Source organism: Elephantulus edwardii, unplaced genomic scaffold (genome assembly GCF_000299155.1).
Source record: "Elephantulus edwardii isolate Elephantulus edwardi_28Jun2011 unplaced genomic scaffold, EleEdw1.0 scaffold00006, whole genome shotgun sequence".
NCBI lineage: Eukaryota > Metazoa > Chordata > Mammalia > Macroscelidea > Macroscelididae > Elephantulus > Elephantulus edwardii.
The window spans coordinates 4,761,543-4,779,910 of record NW_006399756.1 but is presented as its reverse complement, the minus strand read 5'-3'; the positions used below and the strand labels follow the sequence as shown (position 1 = coordinate 4,779,910).

Here is an 18,368-nt window from a genome sequence, read left to right as displayed (position 1 = left end):
TTGGCACGCTCTTGGGTTGTTTCCACCTCTCTGCTATCATGTGTAACGCTGCAGTAAATATGGATACACACAGATCTGTGTGTGCCACCACGCTTTTTTCTCTAGCGTATATTCCTAGTAGTGGGATATCTACATCAAATGGTACCTCTGTTCTTACCTTTTTTTAATTAATTTTAATGGAAGTTTACAGAGACCTAGGATTTTCATTCATTCATTGTTGCACTTTTCTCTCTGCCAACACTCCCACCCAATTCACTCTTCTCTTTAAAAAGTAAAAGAAAAATTCTTTCATTATTATACAATCCCTGCCCCCAAGTCCACTTCACTATGCTGGACTCCTGTTATAACAATAATACCTAATCATATATCCCTTTTAAACAGTTCTCTCCCTCACCTGTTTCAATGCAATATACATCATTCTTCCCCTCCTTCTCAGTCTTCCCTTAACCCTGAAGTCAGTCCTGTTTTACAACAGTGGCACCATGTAGTATTTGTCCTTCTGTGACTGAGATATTTCACTCAGCATAATGTCTTCCAGGATCATCCAGTTTGTATAATATGTCATGAGTTCCTTGTTTTTCAGTGCAGCGTAGTATTCCATTGTGTGAATATACCACAGCTTCTCTATCCATTCGTTTGTTGGTGGGCACCTGGGTTGTTTCCAACTCTTTGCTATTGTGAACAAAGCCACAATAAACATGGGTGAGCATATATCTGCTTGGGTGGCAGTTCTGCTTTCTTTAGGGTCTATTCCCAGAGTGGAATTGCTGGGTCAAATGGTCTTTCTATTTGCACCTTTTTAAGAAAGCTCCATACAGCCTTCTGTAGTGATTGTACTATTTTACACTCTCACCAACAGTGAAGAAGGGTTTGTTCTCCGCTTTTTTAAGGAAATGCCACCCTGCCTTCCATCAGGTTGCAGCATGTTTTGTTCCCACCCGCAGTGTATGAGAGTTCCCATCTCACTGCAGCCGTGCCCGCAGTCGCTGTAGGCGGTCCTGTTGAACTTTGCTGGTGTTGCTGGGTGAATGATGCCTTGAGGTTGTTTTCATTTGCGGCTCCCTAGTAGTTAGTGATGTGATGTGCCAATCGTGGTAATGGGCACCCATGGTGGACAGTGTTGGCTGGAGCTTCCCGACTAAATCAAGCCTGGAAGCAGGAGCGGCATCCACTTCCGAAATGGCTTGCCTCCTGAAACTCTACGTACGAACAGTGCTCAGTTCACAGGGTCACTATGAGTCATCTAAGACTCGACGGACTCAAACAACAACAGTAGTTAGTGATAGTGAGCATTTCGTTGGGTGTTTCTTGTCCAGCTGAATGTCTGCTTTGTCAAAACGTCCTTTCCTAACTTCTGCCCATTTTGTAATTGAATTCTGTGTTCTTGCATGCTGCAGTTTTCGATCAGTTTTACATCTGAGCCTCTTATCAGATGGTTCATTGCCACAAATACTTTTCCCACGTCAATAAAATCTTTTTATTCTTCTGGAGAAATTTTTTTTTATGTTTATATGGATTTACTTTAGAACATTTTCTTCATCCGTTTTACTCTCCCATGGTTTGTGGGTGATGTTTGAGAGTCTGTTTATGTAGTAGATTATGGACTTTGAAATTTGTTTCTTTTTTTTTTCTTTCCTGATGGTCTTTATAGTTTCCTGTTTTACTCGCACTATTTCAACTCTGAGTTAGTCAGCAAACAGTAGGTCAGCCTGGCTGTGACTGGTCGTGTCTCCTCCGGGACCTTCCTAGGCCATCAGGGTCTGAGTCTGTGGAGGTGGAAGACTGGAGGGCAGGTGTCCTGTTCTCGTTGGCCTGGAGACCGTGAAGCTGAAGCCCTGCATCATGAGGACCCCGCCCACCTTAGAAGGAGCGTCCCCATCAGGCTACACTTGGTCTTCATGTTCATGCCAGCTCGCAGATGGCCATGTCCTCGCTGTGGCCTCTGTCAGCCTGGGAAGCTGTTCATCATTTCTGCCAGAGGAGCACGGACATGTGAAACCAGCACGATAAACCCAAAGCTGCGGGCTTCGTGGCGTCTGGACGCACCGCTGTGGGCAAGTTGAGCCCCGCTTATCCTCGGAAAGTAGTTACCGCTGCCTATAAGCTCAAACCTGGTTAGCTTTGCTGCTGGTGAGTTCAGCCATGCTGGACACACTTCTCCCCACTGTGACCTCAGTGACAGGGGACGCCCCTCCCTGAGAGCCCACTGCACTCAGCAGGGAGTCTGTCTCATCAGTACTGCCCAGGTGGAGTCGGGGATCTCAGAGGATCCACGTCGTGTCAGTGGACGTGGCTTCACCTCCTGGGCCTCAGTCTCTTTGTCTGTAAAATGAGCCTCATCAGTGGTGACCTGCACACATGGCTGTACCTGCCCAGCTGAAGACCATGCAGAGCCACCAGGTGATTGTTGGCCTCAGTGGTGAGATCATCACCATGCCATTCTTGGTGCTGGTAAATGACAGCGAGGTGCTTGGAGTCACAGAGACGGATGCTAAGAAAGCAGCCTACAGGCAGCGAATCTCCGCATTGGAGCCACCAGGCTGCCGTCTGTAATCAGAACTTCCCCCTGGTATCCGCTGACACAGGACACACACAGCTTCTACCACACAGCTGCCAGGCTACAATCCTCTATGATAATCTTGCAAATTATTATTTTTAATATAATCAGCTTTTTCCTGAGGCAATAAAGGAAAAAGTTAAATTGCTCACAAACTAATAAAGGTTTATCTTCTGAAGCATCAAATTATGTTTACTCATGAAACACACACCTTCCCACTCCTCCACTGGGAGACAAATTAGCAATTATTTTCCCCATAAACAAAAGCACAGGAAAACTGGATGACGTTTCTGGACGTTAAAGCTTCCTTCACATTTAACCCTTTCGAGATAGAGCCGTTTTCTGCATGGAATATGTTGTTCTTAAAACCATATATTTTTAGTAATGGAAGACATCTTGGAAGAAATGGAAAAATATTTTAATAACTATTTGATACAGTTAATGGGACACATATATCCCACAGGGTCCTGGGTGCTACAATTGATGGAATAAGGTCAGTTTCTCCAGATCCATGCAGTTAGAAAGACTCCCCACCAGATGGCAGCACACACCAGGAATGGGATAGCAGGTTCCCACTTAGACTCCAGAGGTGGGTAATGTGAGTGGGCAGTATACACCTCAGCCATCATGACAATGCTACACTGATGAAGAAGTGAACTGTTAGAAAGAGACTTTCCTGGACTGGTGATTGACTCCTGGGCTTAATTTTAAGACATGAAAGCAACCCAAGCTGAAGGATTTCTTTGGTATCCATGTACCAACAGTCCTGGCCAGGACTCTGATTCTCCTTCATTTGCCTTTAGCAATTCAGAGATTCATTGCTCTCCTCCACAGCAATGAGGGCAGTTCATCTCCTGAGATGGAAAAGCTAGAGTCCCGTGTCTGGAGTCCCCTCCCACAAGCCCTTTCACTGGTAGAGGAACTGGAAGTGTCAATTCTATTTGTGGTGTGTATGGGAAGCTTCCCCTGCCCTTAGAAATAAATGTATAAGGAAGCTATAGTGCGTTCGCACAGTGGAATACTACGAGACACTGGAAAACAATAAAGAAGCCAGTAAACACTGAATAACATGACTGCATCTCAGGGACATTGTGCTGCGTCAAACAAGTCAGACACAGAAGGACAAATATTATGGAAAAGCACTAATGGTAAGGAGTGGAACTGTCAGCCCAGAGGTACACGAGTCGAATCACCAGCAGCTCCGTGGGAGGAAAGTAGGCCGGTGCCTCCTGTGCCTTTTATTGTGTCTGAAAACCTGCTGGAGGGTCAGCTGTGAGTGGGTTCCGACCAGACAATACCAATTGAAAACCAATCACAAAGAGCTAAAGAAAGGTTCAAGCTCAGAAAGAAGAATCGTCCAGTGGTTACCAGGGCTGCGAATGGAGAGAGAGGAGAGTGAAAACTAGTGAGGAAGTAATAGAAACAATGAAGAAAGTTTATGAGCAGAGTATCACTAAGGAAAGGATACACACAGAGAAGGGTAGGAAGATGGGTGGATACCAGAATTACAGGAAGGAAGTGGGAGTTCATTGTGGGTATTGAAAACCACGTTATAGAATAAAATGTTCATGATTGAAAGTAAAATTCACTTCTCATAAATTTTCATGCAAATAACAATTTTTAAATGTTGAAATAACCTGTAAAAATGGGTACTAATTCATGCTTGATCTCTGGTGCCCATGGGTGACCCCATGTTTGCTCTGCTCTGATTTGCAGGTATGGCGACATGAGGAGGCAGATTGGCTTTGAAATCAGAGACATGTGGTACAATCTGGGTGAGTAGGGGGATCTCGGGGGAGGGATGAGTTTGAGTCAATGCTAGAGGCTGATGTTGATTCCTCTTGTCAGTGTCATCTGAAAAATAAATCTGGATTGTTCCTGTGCCGTGGGGAATGGCAGCTCTCCTGGGTAGTAACGACTCTCAGTAAATCAGAGATGCTGGTGTGCTGGGCACTGCCTGAGTCGGCTCCAGCCTGTCGTGGTCTCAGTGACGGGGTAGAACTCTCCACTGGGTATTCTCAGCTCTACATCACGCCTCACAGGGCTACAAAAAACGCATTGCCAGTGAGTTGAAACCAACTGCTAACTGATCCTTCGTCAGGTTGTCTGGGGCTATAAACTGTACAAGAGGAGGTTGCTCATCTCTCTCACAAAGGAGCCTTTTGAGGATTCGAACTTTGGAGAGGCACGACCACTGGGGGGTTAGCAGTGCAGCTCCCCAAGGACTACACCACCAGCCCTCCCTTATCCACTCGGTTGGGTTCCCAAAATCAACAAGTTAGATGAAATTCAGTATTATATGAAGATAATGTTGGCCACCTCAGATCCCAAAACGGAGGATGATTACATCTTTTCCAAGTTACATCATTACATAACTGCTGAACCACTAAGCAGCATGGCCATATAGGACCACATGACCCAATAAGCAGGACACACACAGCTTTAATTGTGTTCCTGAAGTCCAGAACAAAGGCTTCATAGTAGAGGGGGCTTTTGGGGAGGGATTGTGTAACAATGAAAAAATTTTTCTTTTACTTTTCAAAGAGAAGAACAAACTGGAGAGGAGGGGTGGGCAGGGAGAAAAATGCAACAATGAGTGGAAATCCAAAACTTCTGTTCATTTTTATTAAAATTAATAATAAAAATGGTGTTCCTGATTGGATGGGTTTCCCCACAGCCACTCTCTCATCCCCACTGGGGTGAATGTACTATATAAACTACTGAGATGGGAAATTGTGAAATCATGACCTACAAATTAGTAAATAAACACAATAAATAAACATCACGCATACCTTCTTCAGTTACTAATCCGTAGTTCATATTTTCACAATTTCCCATCTCGGTAGATTATGTGACACCCTCACCCCAGCAGGGAGCTCTGGTGGCTTAGTGGTAAGGAGTTGTTCTGCCAACACAAAGGCGTGCAGTTCGAATCCACCAGCTGCTCCGTGGGAGACAGATGGACAATCTCCTCTTACGTGATTTATGGGCTCTGAAAATCCACTTGGAGGATGAGCTGTGAGTGAGTTCTAACTTTACAGGACATAACAACACACCTTGCTTACTATAAACTATTGCTTCCTTGTTAGTTAATCTGGCCCTTTTCCAAGCCAACTCAATACAAAACCGGTGTGCCCTGAACTGCTGTGGCCGCTGCTATTTTCACCTCACACCTCAATGTTACCGTGGGATGGATGCTGAAATAGTCAGATCCTGGGTTTCTTATTATTGTGTGGATTTTAAATATCAGATAATGAAGGAAGTCACTAAGTGAAGAGTGTCTCTTTGTGGAAGATCATTACCTGCAAAGCTTCTGAGAGATTTTGAACCGTCAACATTTTGGTCAAAACCTGAGTGCTTGCCAAGATAAAGGAAATGGAATCTGATTGTTGGAATCAATAGGAAAATCGAAGGCAAGAAGCTGCGCTGCAATCCCGCTGGCGTGCGGTCCAGTTGCTCCCCTGGAGGAGGAGGGGCAATCTCCTCCTGTGCCAGGCGGATCAGATTTGACAATTCACAACAACCCAACACAACAGAAACTAGGAAAATCCGTGGCATATTTTCTCAAGTTCCGGTAACACAGCTGTGCCTTGCAACCATGTTATCTTGGACCTCCTAGCATTCCACCCTTTTCCATGGTCCAAACGATAGCCCATCTTCCTGTGACGTTTGCTGTCACCGACACAATGGCTGCAGCACTGGACTCCAGCCCAGCAGTGACGGAGAGTGGTTCAGGACGGGTGCTTCCTTCTGTCACACGTGGAGTCCCAGCACCTAAGGGATCACCACGAATCAGAATCAACTTGGCCATGACTGGTTTGGTTTGTAATGTATTTGGTTGGCGGTTAGAATCCACCTTCAGAATGACTGACTCGCTTACGCACAGCTGCACCCCATGTTCAGGTACACCGCCACCAGGTGGTGGCAGCATGACATACTTATGAGACTGGGATGCTATGTGTTTAAGATCAGAAAGGAATATCATTTCTCCATCTATTTTCAGCATTAAAAAGAACAACAGATTCTCTTTTAAAGTTCTGATCAGTTTAGAACTTTAGCTAAGCTCCTTTAAAATGAATAAATGAGACCTGATAAGGTGGAGGGTAGGCAAAGGAGAGACTCAACAAGATGGACGGACACATTCTGGTGTGTCAGTCCTATCAATGTTGACTCATCAACAACCTGTGTTATGCAGATGTCACACCCTTGTTCACCCAAACTGAAGAGGACCTAAAGTGCTTGCTGCAAAAGGTCAAGGACTACAGTCTTCAATATGGACTGAAACTCAACATCAAGAAGACAAAGATTCTCACCACTGAGCCAACTAATAGTACAATGATACATGGAGAAGAGATTGAGATTGTTAATAATTTCAGCTTGCTTGGATCCACAATCAATACTGTTGGCACCAACATTCAGGAAATCAAAAGATGAATAGCATTAGAAAATCTGCTATCAGAGACTTCTTCAGAGTGCCAAGGAGCAATGATGTCGATCTGGAGACTAAGGTGTGAACCATTCAGGCCATGGTCTTTGCAATTACTTGCTATGCTTCAGAGAGCTGGACAGTGACTAAGGATGACAGAAGGAGAATTGATGCCTTTAAGTTGTGTTGGAGACGAGTATTGAGCATACCATGGACTGTCAAAAGAACTAACAGGTTTGTCCTGGAGAGAGTGAAACCAAGTTGTTGTTTGGAGGCAAAGATTTTGAAGCTCCGTCACACATACTTCGTTGCCAGGAGGGACCAGTCCTTGGAGAAAGACATCATTGCTTGGAAGGGTGGAGGGACAGCACAAGAGAGGAAGACCCTGGAGGAGATGGGTATCTGGTATATACCTAGAGTAACTGGTATAATGGGGGTAGGGGTCTCAAAGACAGTGAGATTGGCTCAGGATAGGACGGGGTCCAGAGCTATTGTGATAGAGTCTCTATGAGTCACAAACAACTCCTGGCACATAAGAACAAATAACAACATGGCTTGGCATTCTCCCACCACCTCTACTGTGTCCCCTCTGGACCTGGCCTTACTCCTGGTTGAAGGGAAGCCGTTTCTGTCCTCAGCTCACAGACTTGCTTGTACCCAGGTCTTCAGCAGTCCCCTCTGCACCGTGGAGGACTGATGGCCTTGCCCAGGATGTGCTGGTGGTAATGAGCGAGGGACCGGCTGTGTTTCCTGCCAAAGGCCTCTGAAGACCCTGCTTCCTCCCCCAAGTCAGGCACAAGAAGGGGCCTCTCCACTCCCCAAATCAATTCTCGCCTCAATCTGAAGAGGGAGGTGTTTTTCCACTGGTCTCTAATTACCCCATTTCACTTGGAAATTTGGTAGATGGAAAGTAGGAAGATAGATCAGAACATAGGTAGATAGATGGATAGAGAGAGACATTAGGGAGAAGTGATGCAGTAAGAAAGGCGGCAGAGAGCCAGTAGCTGCTGTGACGTAGACTTTGGCTGTGGTACAGTAATAGTCCTAAGCGCTGCCCGGCCCAGGACCAGCCCCCCGATTGCCTGCACGCGGGGAGGGGGCATCCCTGTGCCTGCTGAGCCAGCCCGCCGCATCAGGCTCTCCCTCACCCTCGTTGCCTTTCTACTTTAGCAGACATGGCGTCCTGCTTCAGGACCAAGCCCTTTGGTGCTGTGTCCAAAGGCAGCAAGTCAGGCAAGGTTCTCTTGGGCTAGTTTGCAGGATGTAGGTCACTAGAAGGGGGGTTTTTTGGCAGGTATGTCTTGGCCTAGAAGCTTCACTGAAACTTGACCACCAAGGGTGGCCCTGCTGGTGTTTGATACACGGGTGGCATCATCTTCAGGAACACCCAGTCTGCCACAGTGTCCACACAGACAGGGGCAGCAGGAGGACTTATTGTTAGTTGCCCGGGAGTCTATGCTGATAAACAGCATTTCTACAAACAACAGATGGACACCTGTCCAGATCCTGTGCCGGCCTCGCAATCCCCACTGTGCCGAAGCCCAGTGCTGCTGTGTCAGTCTTTCTCACTGGGGGCTTCTTCACACTCCCTGACCCTCCACTTGGCCAAGGATATCATCCTCCTCCAAGGACTGGCCCTTTCCGACATCAGGCCCAAAGTGTATGAGACAAAGTCCTTCAATCCAATCATTGCTTTCCAGGATCACCCTGGTTATACTTCATCCAAGACAGATTTGTTTTTGGTCATCTGTGGGAGTCTCAGTCTCTTCACTAGCACCTCAATCCAAAGGCATCCCTTCTTTTTTTGGCCTTCCTTATTCAGTGTTCAACTTTCACATGCATAAGAAGCCATTGAAAGAGCTGCATCAGGTGCACCTTAGTCTTTAAGTGGCTTCCTTGCCTAGCTCTTTAAAGAGGTCCTTGACCGAACATTTGCCAAGTGAATTAGAGTGTCGAATGGGAAGTCACGTAAAATAAGGCCCTTGGTGACGTCAGTCTTTCCTCCGTCTGCCGTGATGCTGACTCCTGGTCAATGTGTGAGGAACGTTGCTTGCTTGGTGTTGAGACCCAGTAAATGGAAGGCTGGAGTCTCTGATTTTCTGCCACATGTGCTTCAAGTCCTCTTCACTTTCAGCAAGTGGGGTTGTGTCATCTGCGTAACACAGGTTGTTGATGGGTCTCCCTCGACCCTGATGTCACATCTGCCCTATCTTAACTCTGTGACAGGAGGACTTAGCCGTGTCTACACTCTTGTGTCTTGAGTTGCTTCTTGCTTTGTACTGGGACTGGGTGGCTGAAATATGGTTTCCAGTGGCACAATTGGTTAAGTGTTGTGCTTTTCAGAAACACTTAGCATTTGAGAGGACTCACATCCGTTGTTGTAGCCTGGACCACGCCTCATTAACTGGTAAATCAGATCCCTGCCTTCGATGCCATTCTGGCTCCCAGCAACCCTGTAGGATGGAGCAGAACTGCCTAGAAGGTGTCTGAGACTAATCCTCAATGGAGCAGGCTGCCACTGAGATTTCTGACATCAAATCTTTACAGGGAGACACTGCCACCCTTGCCCAGGAAGATCTGATTGACTCACACGGCCACCTTTCCTTTCTACCCAGTACGTTACACTCTGTATTTATACTAGTTGTGAGGACGATAAGATTTTGAAATGTACTTACTTATAATAGCCAACTTGCTTAATGAAATCTGTGTAGGTGAGTTATAAAGAGAACTATAGAGAGTGTGTGTTCTATTTCATGACTGTGTAAAAATTTGTGGAGGGTTGATTAACTCTAGATAAATCGCTGATGTTAATAACAAAACACCGCAAATAATTCATTTAAGCATTTAATTTCTTGTGCGTTCTTCTGCTGTGTGGTAGAGATGAAATGATGCGAATTAAAATGAGACAAAGGGGAAATAAAGCAAGGCTTTGAAATTGAAGGCTAGAGGGTCAGATTTAAAAGACTGGTTAGGGCCTGCCTCTGAATTGACTGATGTCACTTGAAATGAAAGTGCCCATTGTCAGTAGGTGACCACAGGTAAGAGTAGGACTTCCCTCAGGCCGGAGCCCATTCCGGGCCACCTTCCCAGAGGGCCACAGTTGGGAAGCGCTGCAGAAACTTGACCACGATGAGCAAACCTGCTTTATTTGAACTAGTGACCAGACGTTTTCAGCATCACAGCAACACCCAGGCCACCATGCTAGGTCTTGTCCTGCCTGTCCTCATTCATGGTGACCCTACAAGCCACAGTGGCTGTCATCTTTCCAGGACCAGAACACCAGGACTCCTTCCTGCAGAGCCGCTGGGTGGCTGGAAACTGCTAGCCAAGTGCTGGCCATCTGCACCCTCAAGGCTCTGTTGGAAACAAGTCGATGCCCCTTGTCAGAAAAGAGCTTCCAGCCGCCCTGCAAAGACACAGCTTCCGAGCAGAGAAACAGCCTGGCAGCTTCTGCTTCCTGCCGCTGCCCGCACACAGGCCGTCCTGTGATGCTGTGCTGGGTGGACTCCCAGGCACTGTCCTCCTGTCTGACCATCACACAGGACAGTTGAGGGAAGGGCACCATTTTTAGTACAGGGAGGTGGATGGAGTCCTGGTGCCATGGAGAGACCCAGGTCAAGGAAACGTGAAAGAATCCGAAAAAGTGAGGGATTCAGGTGAGGCATCCGAGCCCAGAGTTCAATCGTGTCTTCTCCGTGCTTTTGGAATTGTTCTTTGACCTTGGGAACAGCCTTTTCCTCAGCTGTAAAGCAAGGTTAATACCATTTATGTTTCGCAGGGCCATTCTGAGCATCAGTGACTCCCATGGACCACTGAGTTAGCCACGTTGTTGTCCTTGTTAGGTACCGTCCAGTTGACTACGACTCATAGCGATCCTATGAACAAAGCAAACCCACTAAAAGTTAGTCGATTCTAACCCATGACCCTTTTGGGCAGTGCAGAACTGGCCCAGAGCCTCCAAAGAGAGTAAATCTTTATGGCAAACTGATGCACCTTTCTCTCATGGACCAGCTCGTGGGTTCAAACCACAAACCTTTTGGTTAACAACCAAGTACTTTAACCTCCAGGGCTCCCCACTGTGTAGGAAATGCTTAGTACACATTCACTATTATATAACAATCACATTATTCACAATATTGTTGTTGTATGTTCTCAAGTCATCTGCTACTCACAGCAACCCTGTGAACAATGGCTCTGAACTTGGCCCTATCCTGAGCCAACATCACAGTGTTGTTGTTTGTTGTTGTTGTTATGTGCCATCTAGTCGCCTGCAACTCGTAGCTACCTTATATACAACAGCCCTAAACCCTGCTCTATCCTGTGCGAGTCTTATTGTATCAGACACACCTACCCCCATTACCCTAGTGACTGAATCTGTTCATCTCATCGAGGGTCTTCTTCTCCTGCACTGTCCCTCCACCCTCCCAAGCACGGCATCTCTCTCCAAGGACTGGTCCCTCCTTTCAACATGTCCAAAATATGTCAAACAAAGCTTCAGGATCCTTGCCTCCAAGGAGCAGCCTGGTTTAACCCTCTCCAAGATGAACTTGTTTGTTCTCCTAGCAGCTCGTGGTATATTCAGTACTCTTCTCCAGCACCACAGATCAAAGGCATCAACTCTCCTATCATCCCCAGTCATTGTCCAGCTCTCTGATGCATAGCAGGTAATTGCGAAGACCATGGCCTATATCAGGCACACCTTAGTTTCCAGACTGACATCGTTGCTCTTCGGTATTTTAGAGAGGTCTCTGACAGCAGACTTTCCCAATACAATTCATCTTTTCATTTCCTGGCTGCTGGTCCCAAGAGTGTTGATTGTAGAGCTAAGCAAGTTGAAGCTATCAACAATCTCAGTCTCTTCACCATCTATCATGATGCTGCCAGTGGGCACAAGTCATGCGAATCTTTGTTTTCTTGATATTGAGCTTCAATCCATATTGAAGGCTGCAGTCCTTGACCCTCTGCAGCAAGCGCTTCAGGTCCTCCTCAGTTTCAGCAAGCAGGGTTGTGTCATCTGCATAACGCAGATTGCTGATGAGTCTTCCTCCAATCCTGATGCCACATATCTCCTCATAGAGCCCAGCCTCTCAGATAATCTGTTCCATGTATAGATGGAAAAGATATAGAGATAGGACACATCCTTGGTTGACACCTTTCCCAATTTGGAACCATACAGTGTTTCCTTGCTCTGTTCTGACAGCTTCCTCCTGGTCCAAGTATAGGTTTCACATAAGCATAATCAAGTGTTCTGGGATTCCCTTTCTTGCAGAGCCAGCCACAGTTTGTTGTGATCCACACAGTCAAATGCCTTTGTATAGTCAATTAAACATAGATAGACATTCCTCTGGTTCTCTCTGCTTTTAGCCAAGATACATCTGACATTACCTATAATATCTCTAGTGGCATGGCCTCTTCTAAATCCAGCCTGCACTTCAGGCTATTCTCTTTTGATGCGCTGTTCCAGTCATTTTTGGATAATCTTCAGAATCTTGCTTGCATGTGATAGCAGTGATACTGCTTGATAATTTCCACACTCTGTCAGGTCACCTTTCTTTAGAATGGGAACAAGCATCGATCTCTTCTAGTCACTGGGCCGGGTGGTTGACACAACTTGGTGAGCACATCCAGGGAATCACAGTAGCAATATTATTTTTAAAAAAAATCTTGGGGGGAAAAAATTTCCCGAATTCTTTTTAAAAGTCCTCTCTGGAAAGGACACATAGGTTGATGAGATTAATTCATTAATTAAGTCCTTGTTGAAATAAGTGTTTTCTAATCAAACACAAGTCAAAGAGGACAGAACTGGGGATGTGGCTTCCTCAGAACGTAGTTACAGGTGACGTTACAGAAACCACAGTGCACCCGCTGCTGAGCTACCCATGAGCAAAGTCCCCCGAAAGAGCGAGCAAGGACCCGAGAGATTGTGCACCCCACCACCGCTTTATCCTTTCCAGTACTTGCCTCCATCACTGGGGTACAGCGTTTCTCTTTCCTAACAGACAAGTTATATTATGGTCCTGATGTTTGAACTTGTTGATGTCTCTAGTAGCCCAGTGGATTAAGTGTTGTACTGTTAGCAGAAAGCTTAGCAGTTCGAATCCACCAGACACTCTGGAGGCCCCTTACTCCTGTGAAGATTTATAGCCTTGGGAAGCCAGTGGGGACGTTCTACCTGGTTCTGGAGGGTCCCTGTGTGTCCGAACCGGCATAATGGCATTGTTTTTCATGAGTAGCGTTTGGAAGACTGTCTGCATTCTAGACAAAAGGCTGGAATCAGAATCAAAACCATTTCCTACAAATTGGAGTCTCAGGATCACCATATCCTGTTTTCAGAGGCTCTGTGATCTACATTGTTGGGTTTTCGTCCACTCATATACATTTTAGAATCTTTTCATGAGGCTGAAGATTGTGTTTCCTTCCCTCCAGGTCAGCACAAGATAAAATTCATTCCGGAAATGGTCGGCCCCATTCTGGAGATGACCCTGATCCCCGAGACGGAGCTGCGCAAGGCCACAATCCCCATCTTCTTTGACATGATGCAGTGTGAATTCCACTCCACCCGGAGCTTCCAAATGGTAAGGCGTCTTCACTGTGACGCTCCCTGGGACACGATAAGAGATAGAACTGAAACCTTGGAAAAGACTTCTAGATAGTAATTCTGGGGTGAAGGCCGTCCACATGAGACAGATCATTCCCTCCAGCTTCAGAGGTAAATCTGATGCCCTTCCCTTCGGAAGGTTATCTGTCTCAGCTCTCACCTTTATCAGGGGTTTGTTCTCAGTGACGAGCTTTTCCTGACTTCTTTTTCCCTGGATTCCTCCTGCCCTGGGATGTGGGCTGGGAGATGCTGAATCTAGTGCTGGTGGGCTTCTGTGGCCTGATGGCTTATTACAAAGCCATTGTCGTGAAGTCTGAAAGTCTTTTGCTTTTTTTCTTTCAAATCTGCGTCTCCATCCTTTACTCGTGAATGGAATTGATGAGAATTCCTTCACAGAGGTATGTGCTAACTGCTCCAAACATACAGTACCGTCACGATGGACCAAATCTGGATAACTTACACATAGGTGCGCAGACTAAACCTTCTGTGGAAAGAAGTACAGTGTATCTGCATTACTCGTAGGTGGGTACGTCCACTACACACGCATAGTGGCTTTCTCCTTAGTGGACTGTGCTCAGGCCATGCTGCTTTGCAGAGGGAAGAAGAAGAATCTGAAGGTCAGGAGGTCCTCTAAATTGAAGACGGTGTTGTTGTTGTTGTTAAGTTGTCCAGTTGGTGCTGCCTTGTGGTGACACCCCCCCCCCCCCCAGGTACAGCAGAGCGAGTACTCCTGGGTGCAGCAGCATCTTTGGCTGGTGGACTTGACATTTCTGCAGCCCTTGTGTGCTTGGAAAATCATCCCATCTGGGGTCTCATCTTCCCTCCCACCCCTGCTGCTTCCTCAGCACCCTGTTCTGACAAGTCTGCTGGTCACTTAGTCTTTTAACAATGGGTTAAACCAGCCCTATACATTATTTTCCCCTTTCCTTGGTTTCCCCCCAACCCCCACGTCAGTCCTGTGTAGAACAGTGGCATTGTGCAGTATTTGTCTTTTTGTGGCTGAGATATTTCACTAAGCGTAATGTCCTCCATGGTCATTGACACAGACGAGGGAGAGAACTGTATAAAAGGAATATATGATTAGGTATTATTGGCAAGACAAGAGTCCAGAACAAGAGCTGCATAGTAAAGTGGTCCAGGGGGGAGACTGTGTAACAATTAAAGAACTTTTTTCCAAAGAAAATAGCAAACTGGGGGCAGGGAGGAGAATGTGCAACAATGAATGAATGCAAATCCAGGGTCTTTATAAACTTACAGTAAAATCTCAATAAAACAAAACACCCAGCCCATGATTCCTCTCGACCTTCCTGACCAGTTGACGACCCAGACTGGCCGGTTCTCCCTCTGCCTCGAATCCAGTGTGTTTGGTTCCTCAGTCCAGTTCAGGGCTCTCCAGAGCTACGGCACCTGCCCGTCGGCTTGCTCCTGCCGTCTTCTGCCCTTGCTTCAGTGAACGCGCCGTGTCTGGCCCTTGTGTGTGGTGCCAGTGCCATTTGCTAAGAGGTCAGGTTTCAGAGTGGCCTCCCACCATCCCTGCCTGCCTCTTCATGCAGGGAGCTTTGGAGATGGGACGGCTGACTGCTATTTAACTAATCAACCACAGATCCAATTAGCTAACCGTATTAGTCACTTCGACAAGGGCTTAAATTGGCTCCACTCTTATAGATGGGCAAGCCTAATGGAGTGAGGGGAAGGTATTAGGGGTTCTGCTTCTATAAAACTTTAGGGTTTCAGACAGATAACACAGCTTGCTTCTTTCTTTCGTTATTGCTTGTGGTTGGAGTGCGGGCCTGATGGGGCTGTGGTTATGCTCACATCTGCTATCTGAACGGTCAGTGGCTCATGAGGAACGTGGGGGTTTGTTCTCACAAAGGTCCCAGCCTTGGAAACCCTTTGAGGCAGCTCTACTCTGTCCTGCAAGTTGCTGAGTTAGAATGGACCCAGCAGCGCACAGCCACCTGGGGGCTTTGGGACTGGGTGCAGTTGAGCCATCTGTGCTGTGTTATCCTGAAAGGTGGAGTGTGGAGGGGACCTGCTGGATGCAGCAGAGAGCCTGCCATTTCACTGGCGTCCCATCACTATTGGTGCCCCGAGCTCTCACATTACAAATTGGCTTTTCTGAAGCTCCACTGGGCGCTGCCTTGAGTCCAGGGAGGGGCGTCCCATTAGTGTTCTCCCCCACTTCCATTTCCCCAGGAGCTTCTCTCTCCCGAGACTCAACTTTTTCACAAAAGAGCAGGCATCTTCCAGAACAGCCGTGTTCTTGTCCCCGCTCTTCACGTCACTGGTCTGGCCTTTCAGGACACACTGGGGTGCCCTTGGTGACAGGCTGGAGTGGCCCAGCCTCATCCATCCACGTGTCAGGTCCTCTTGTCGCCTAAGATGTGGTTTCCAGGGTTGCTGTCTCTGCATTAGGTCTGCTGGGTGCTGTCTGTCCTGGCAGGTGCTCATAGTGAAAGATAAGACCAGCAAAGGCCCGAGGACAATGAGCCTCTAAGAGCAAATCATAGTCCTCCTGAAGGGTCACTTTGTGCACTTTGACCTGAGAGCACAGGGCCTAGCTGAGCTGATGCAGCTCGAGTTCATGACCAGACAGAAGAAGCCAAGAGGGTAGAGAAGTTCACGTTTGCTCCAAGTGCCCTGGAGTAAGCTCTTCTGGGAAACTTCCCACCTGAAAAGCCCCACACGTTTTGGGCTCGTGTGCAGTCCTGGTTAGACCAGCGTGGTGGTCAATGCAAACGTTACAAGAGGTAGGGGCTTTATAACTGCCCAAGTTTTCAGTGCTGTTGTGACAGAAATACCCAGAGTGGATGGCTTTAAAGAACAGAAATGAGGTAGCTCTGGTGGCCTAGTGGCAAGAAGCTGCACTGCAATCCCAGAGGTACGTGGTTCGAATCCACCAGATGCTCTGCTGGAGAAGGAGGGGCAACATGCTCCTGTACCAGTCAGATCTGATTTGATAATAAAATAATTAAAAAAAGAACAGAAATTAATTTTCCAATGTACATAGGAGGTTAAGTGTCTGAAGTCATGTCACCAGCTGTAGGCAAAGGCCCGCTCTCCATCTTTCTGGGCAAAAAGCTCTTTCCATTTCTACAGACCCACATCCTTGGCCATCTCCAAGTGGCATCTTTCTTCCTTGCTTGTCTCTGTTTGCACTGCTCTGTGGTTCTTAGAAATGATAAGGTTTAAGACATATGTGTACCCAGAGTCGGTGATTCAAATCCACCAGCCACCCCGTGGAGAAAAGATGGGACATCGGTTCCTGTGAAGGTTTACAGTGTCTGACACCGGATGGAAGTCTGCAGGAGTCAGACCCAAGGAGAGACAGGCAGTGTTTTGTTTGTTTTAAACATTGGTCGACTGACCTTATTAACATAAAAAAGAAAACCAGATTCCCAGAAGGCATAGCGTTCACAGGTGTCGGGTGAGGCCTCCAGCATATTTGGGCGATTACTTTCATCGGCAGCAGCGGTGTTCTGTGATCTCAGTGTTCCTCCTGTTTGTGTCCTGGGCAGAGCAGTGCTTTGTCTGGGGTGTCCCTCATCTGTGTGGGTTGTCCCTCTTGCTGACCCCGGTGTCTGTCATGGGGCAACAGGGAGGCACGCATGTGCCCGCTGTGTGTGCCCCTCCGAGCAGCCTTGGCCCTGTGATCGTCTCTGACGTGGAGCGTCAGCCTCCGTGCAGCACCCATGGCTGTTGGTGCATCTGAGCTCTGCATCCACCGATGGCCACTGCTTGTCTGTTCTGTCTCTTCCATAATCTCTAACTGCCTCTTAAGGCCCAGCTGCCTCTGCTGTCCTGATTCTTCCCACTTTTCTAAGAGTCTGCAGTGATCCAGGTCTCCGTTCATTCTCCCACATTGCCTCCTCGTCTTCTACCAGGGAGCTCCGGGCCTGGCCGTAAGGAGCCCTGCACCAACCCAGAGGCAAGTGGTTGGAATCCACTTCCTCCACAGGAGAAAGACGGACAGTCTCGTCCTATGACGTTTACAGCCTCTGAAAACCCAGTGGAGGGTCAGCTCTGAGTCAGTGCCAACTGAGTGGTGTTTAACAACAATCTTCTAACAGTGTTATCAAGATCATGGGCAAGCAAAATCCTGGTAAAGATTATCCAGAGGCATTTGGAGCAGTCTGCAGACAGGGAACGGTCAGAAATTAGAGCTGATTCAGAAGAAGCTGAGGAACTAGATACTCATTGGTGGCACTGATGGATCCTGGCAGAAAGGTGTTCACTTGTATTTATTGACACAAAGACATTAGACTGTGTGGGAAGAAATGATGGCCAACATTGAACAGAAAGGGAATCCCAGAACATTTAACTGTCCTCATAAGAAGTCTGTACATAGACCACAAAGTAGATGTCTGAACAGAACAAAGAAACATTGCATAATCAGGAAAAGTGTGTGTCAAGGTGGTATCCTTTTCCCATACTTACTTAAACTGTACTGAATATCCCATGGACCGATATCCAAAATATCCCAAAAGAACAGCTATTTCTTGGAAAAAATGCATCCAGAATGTTCCTTGGAGGCACAGACGGTGGTGCGTTATCTCTCGTATTTTGGCTATTTCTTGGAAGGGGACATCTTGCTTGGAAAGGTGGAGGGTCAGCAAAAGAGGGGAAGACCCTCAACAAATGGGAAAGGAAAGTGACTGCAGCAGCGGGCTCAAGTGTGTCCGAGACAATGAGGTAAGACAGGCTAGGACAGGGCTCAGGTCTGCTGGCTTGAGATCGCTGTACGTCATACTCGAAGGAACCTAACAACGTTCAGTCTATATGCTGAG

The 18,368-nt window shown here is 47.1% G+C and overlaps 1 protein-coding gene across 1 annotated transcript in view; it reads left to right on the top strand.

The window, feature by feature from the left end:
* Positions 1-18,368, top strand: part of DOCK1 (dedicator of cytokinesis 1) — a 460,736-nt gene that overhangs the window by 364,467 nt on the left and 77,901 nt on the right. Inside the window, exons 32-33 of the mRNA XM_006880128.1 lie at positions 4,274-4,332; positions 13,410-13,558. Coding sequence (XP_006880190.1) covers positions 4,274-4,332; positions 13,410-13,558 — 208 coding nt within the window. The remainder of the gene's footprint in view (positions 1-4,273; positions 4,333-13,409; positions 13,559-18,368) is intronic.